The 5,862-nt window shown below is 36.8% G+C and overlaps 1 protein-coding gene across 1 annotated transcript in view; it reads right to left on the bottom strand.

The window, feature by feature from the left end:
- The window catches only part of col4a3 (collagen, type IV, alpha 3), a gene marked incomplete in the record, with an annotated part of 31,896 nt that extends 28,187 nt beyond the window's left edge, over window positions 1-3,709 (bottom strand). Inside the window, 1 exon segment of the mRNA XM_035679662.1 lies at window positions 3,417-3,709. Coding sequence (XP_035535555.1) covers window positions 3,417-3,509 — 93 coding nt within the window.
- Window positions 3,710-5,862: the final 2,153 nt, after the last annotated feature.

Here is a 5,862-nt window from a genome sequence, read left to right as displayed (position 1 = left end):
GACAGACAGAGAGACAGACTGAGAGACAGACGGGTTTTATTTCCTGTCTGACATTCTTTATACATTCTTTTATTTCCGCATTAAATGAAGGTAGAAAGTGTTCAGATCAACCTGCTGATAACACAGACAGCTGTTCCACTAAAGGGACCACTACGACCTGCAGTCACATCATCAAACACCTTGTCCCATAAAACTGTAGAAAGTCAGAGAGATGGACTATTATCACCTGGTATTGCTAGCAATGACTAATGGTGCTTGAGCTTACTTTTCCAACTTGTTGTACTGGAACGCGGTCAACTCAGTTGTGACTTCCGAGGTTAATGGAACGCACACTATAACCTGAAAGCTAATGTTAGCTAAGTTATTTGAAAGTCTATTTTTATCAATTCGTTCGTTAGGCTGCATGAAGAAAATGTTAAAACTTAAAAAGTCTTAATAACATTTTGAATTGAGCATGTTTTTTTTCCGGAGCTGATAATGAAAGTAGCTAATGAGTAACGAGCCAATCTTTAATCAGCATCTGATATCTAATGTTAACAGAACACCAAGACACCAAAACTAAGTAGCTAACTAGCCAGATAATTTACAGAATTTTTTGTTTCTAAAACTCAAAGATTAAAAGTTTTCTAAAGAAGAAAAGTAAATTACGTTAGTGAAGACAGTTTCCTTTAAAGTGTGTTGTATTTGTGTTGCTTAGCAAGCGATTCAGCCCTAACAGTGATGACCAGCCATAAGCAGCGGCCGCCAGATACAGAGAGTCCGCTGGAGCTCTTACAGTCACTAGAAGCACATTCATGCTGTTTATAAAAGTTTCCTGTGTTGTTGCGTGAGCTAAGCTAGCGGCTCAGAGAGGCTAACTCTCCTGTAGCAGTTCACAGTCTGCTGAGTGCAGGAGTTGGTTGGTGACGTCACCTGCCTCCAGATCAGCCAATAGCAAAATTCAATTGCAGTAGCAGGTTTCAACCAGCAGAGGGTGGTCGCTGAGCATATTTATAGCTAAATATGTAGATTTCAAAGACTTTGCAATAAAATATCCAGATTTTAGCAAAACACTAGTAAAAACCCAGATACAGAGGTTTTAGTTACTCTTTAAATGTTTTTTACATTTTTTACATTGCAATGTTCTACAGTTTCTTTATTTCTTCCTTCAATTCAAATTTTTATTTTTATAAAAAATAACTAAGGCTGCTTTATCCAAAATGTTTAACTTACAAAATATAGTTAGTTTTACTTAAAATTTGCCATAATAACACTACATTTGGACCCTCACCTGACCAACTGTGTCAACCTTCACTGTAAAACTAAAACAATCATTGGAACTGATTACATTGAAAATTTTAAGTAAGACTAACAATATTTTGTAAGTTAAAAAACAGTCTTGATAAAGCAGCTTTAGTCATTTGTTTGTCTTAATTTTGTAATTTTTATTTGTACTGTGAATTTGTACTTGAACTTGTCAGTACTTAAACAGAATATTTTCAGTTTAATCAGTTTCAACAATTGTTTTAAGTTAAAATAACTTTGCATCACATTACAGTGTTCAGTTTCATGAACACCTGAACACCTGACCTGTGTCGGTGAGTGGGCGTGGTCTCTGGATCCTGGCTCTGCTCTCACGGTACACCTGCCTTCAAGAACTCAGGAACCAGCACCAGTCTCTGCCGGATCATGTTCCAGTCACGGTTTGTTTCTGTGCTACGCTTCCTGCTCGGATGCTTGTTGTGTTTGTTTGTCTGCTCTTTCCGCAGCCTTCACTGAATCTCTAACGTCCCATCACAAATGACGAAAACTACCACAACAAAGTCAAATATTCATCGTTATATAACGAGAGAAATAACTTACTGTAACTTAATCCTCAGTTGTTTTAGTGAGCATAAATGTGTGCAGTATTTTAAGTTCATTCATTTTATTTAAGTTGACTTTATATGATTAGAAAAATGTGAGCGCCACGGTGCTGCAATGCTCAGGGTTGTTTTGTTTTTAGTTTATAAATCATCATATGATCAAGTACAATACATTTTTAATAATATCCAAAGATTTGATGTTAGTCTCGTAGAAAACAAGGAGGCCTTTGTTGGCAACTTCATTATAGCAGAAACAATTAGATATTGTTGATAATTGATTAAAATCTAATGAGTTCAACTCAAACTGTTTGAGGGAACCGATCGCCTTAAACAATTTAAATTATTAACTCAATAATTGTTAAGGTAACTCGGGTAAATTAAGTTAATTGTACTAATTCCATTCAGTTAATTTAAGTTATTCTCAGATGCAACATTTCTCCAAACTTATTTAAAATGTGTTCACAGAATTTATCTGAATAAAGCTTAAATAAATCTTATTTATAGAAATGTTACCACCAAGTTGAATTTACTCAGTTTTCTTTCACTAACTTACGTTATGAAACAACTGATGTCCCCCCTTTTTTTTGTTGTTTACATGAAATCTTTGAATGCATATTTGGACATTATGATTAAAAACTGAAGTAAAAACAAAATCCTAAGCTATACACACATATATACATATATAATATTTAAATCTGACTTGATATCATTATATAAATGTGTTATATCACCTGAACTTAAAATACTGAACACATTTCAGTTCACTCAAAACAACTGAGTTGCTTCAACAATTAAATTTTGAGTTGAATTAATTAAGTTTAATTAATGTGAATGAGTTTGTTTGGAGGATTCATTTATATCAACTTACTTATTTTATTAAGATGTGATGATGTAATTTACTTTATTTAATGATTTTCTTTAGTGGAAGAAAACTGACAATTTAAGTTAAAAAATATAAAAAGAGATTAATTTAATTTAACTGAATAATCAAATAAATTCTGTGAGCACATTTTAAATACGTTTGGAGAAATGTTGCATTTGAGAATAACTTCCATTAACTAATGAAATTTGTACAATTAACTTAATTTACCTGAGTTACCTTAACAAATACTTTATTTAAATAAATGACTTGTACTCAGATCAAATATTTGATCAACTTTTTTGAGGCAACAGTTTCCTCAAAAGGTTTGAGTTGAGTTAACTCCTTATCAGTCTCAGTCTGCTGTTAAAAAGACACAACAATAAAATAACTTCACACACACCTGCCTGTCTGTTACCATGGTAACACACATCAAAACAGACAAATCCAACCAATCAGAGTCACTGATCACCTGCTGATAACAGGATGTGACGATTCATCCAGACATTCAAATACATTTACCAATAAATACATATTATAAAATAGCATTTTTACACAACTCCTGCTGATTTTCACAATAAGAGTATATTCATGTTGCTGAAAAGTCTCGTAATAATAATAATAATAATAATAATAATAATAATAATAATAATAGTAGTAGTAGTATTATAGTAGTAATAATTAATTCATAAATAATGTGTGTGTTCACTCACCCTCTCAGCGTGTCCCGGAGTGGCGGAGCAGCAGCAGAGCATCAGAACCAGCAGCGGGACGATCCTCCGCCTGGGGCCGCCCGGAGGCTCCATGCAGGCGGGCACACACTGCAGAGAGTCCCGGCTGATCGCACTGACTCCCGGCTGAACTCTCTGCGCTCGGGACGGGCCTCCTCCTGCCGGTCCGGCTCAGTTCGGCTGCGTTCGGTTCGGTTCAGTCCAGAGGGGGTCTGTGCAGCTGATCCAGTCGGGCCACAGAAACCTGCTGCGGGATGGAGAGAGAGAGACAGTCCGCAGACGGACGGAGTCAAACCCGCAACATTCACCGCAACACTGCTGACTTACGCTTTCAAAATAAAAGCACACACCGATCTGATGAAGATCAGCTTGTTTGTGAGTCCAGTCAGCCACCAGTCTCCTGATGGAGAACATGATAAAGCTCACAGCCAGGAATACAGGATTTAACTGGATGTACCTGAACGCAACGTTTGAATGAGACTTTTATGGGAAACAAACTGAATTCATAATTAATAACTGTTTAAGAATGTGCTCATTCTTTATTGGTGAACAATATTTGTTTAATACCTGTCTCACACTGACAACAGTATAAAGTCTCTTCCAGATATTGTTCTTATTTATGTCTGTAACGTTTAACATACAGAGACGTTAAAGAGTCCTGATGGAAACGTGAAAAACTCACAGACAGAAATTCAGGATTTAACTGGAAGAAAATAAGAATATGAAATATTTCTCTAAACAAACTGAATGTCTCACGTAAAATAACAAAACATCTATAACTGCAAATAATGATCAAATTACTATTTATTTGAATAAAATGTCCGTTCATCGCACAAAATGAAAATTAAAACATTGAAAACATTTTGCTCATCCCTCACACTGTTCACAATAAACTACTGTTATAAAGTTTTTGCAATGCATGATGGGCAATTATTTGAATATGTCAGGCAGATGTTGTGAACTATTACAATATATTTTAATTTCCCATGAAAATACTGTATTTGTACAGTATTATTAGGACTTTGGTTGCTGTAATTTTCTTCCACATTACTGTAAAATAATAACAGTTATTAAACAGTAATTAACTGTAAAGGTTCTATATTTAAAACAAATGAAACAGTTTAATACCTGTTTCTGAAAAGACAATGAATCCATCCGGAGATACACTGACTACAATATTATAATAATATGAATGTATTATACACCACATTCGGAGGAGTGGCCCCTGAAACCTTCCTGTCACGGGCTTTTATTTTGAAGCCTGTGGACCGGAAGTGCCGGTGTGTGATCTGTGTGTGCACCGGAGCCCCGCGCGCTCAGTAACTCTTGTACCGGATTTAAGAAAAGACTTTATCTGTGAGCGTGAGGCTTCGGATCTGAGCGCGAGAGCTTCAGGTAAGAGACTCACCTGAGCTGCTTGTTTACCTGCTGATGCTGCTGATGCTGCTGATGATGATGATGATCATGATGGTGATGATGATGAGGAAGAGTGAGCTGCTGCAGCTGCTGAAGATCAATCACAATCAGCTGTTTAATAAGCTCTAATTAGCGGCTGACGTCAGCAGGTTAATTACCGTTAATGAGCGCTGATGATGAAGGTGAAGAGGAGGGACAGTAAGTAACGGGGTACTTTTACTCAGTATCACAGAGCTGCAGATCAATAACAGTTAAAGATATCTGTGATTGATCACTGAGAGACACTGTTCATGCTTACTGGACGATGTGTGTGTGTGTAAAAGTAATCCATTACAAGTAAAAGTACTTTATTCATTCAGTTTTATTGAGTTTTAAAAAGTTTCAGGTAAGCAGCTAGTTCATTGTAACTGAACCTGCAAAGTAACTGAAGCTGTTAAAGTGGTTACAAGTACATTTTCCCCTCTGAAGCACAGTAAAAGTATCAGAGTAACTTCTAGTTATTATTCAAACTGCTGCATTGCATGTGACAACTGATGAACCAGTACCAGTACCAGTACCAATACTCAGTATCCAGTACCAGTACCAGTAACCAGTGTCCAGTAACCAGTACCAGTACTGCAGTATCGTACCAGTACTCAGTGTCGTACCCAACCAAGTACCTCAGAAGTATCAGTATCAGTACACCGTTACTCAGTGTCAGTACCAGTTACCAGTTCTCAGTTACAGTACCCGAGTACCAGTTACTCGAGATATTCAGTTACCAGTACTCAAGTTCAGTGACCAGTGTATCCAGTACCAGTTAACCAGTACTCGAGGTTACAGTACCAGTACTCAGTGTCCAGTTACCCAGTATCCAGTACCAGTGAACCCAGTACCCAGTATCTCAGTACCCTTACTCAAGTGTTCAAGTACCAGTACCCAGTAACTCAGTTCAGTACACATGTACTCAGTACCAGTACCAAGTACTCCGTGTCGTACCAGTAACCAGTACCAACTCAGTATCAGTATCAGT

This window comes from Morone saxatilis, unplaced genomic scaffold (assembly GCF_004916995.1).
Source record: "Morone saxatilis isolate NCDOM2014 unplaced genomic scaffold, NCSU_SB_2.0 Contig8, whole genome shotgun sequence".
Lineage (NCBI taxonomy): Eukaryota > Metazoa > Chordata > Actinopteri > Moronidae > Morone > Morone saxatilis.
This window is presented reverse-complemented; position numbering and strand designations above follow the sequence as displayed.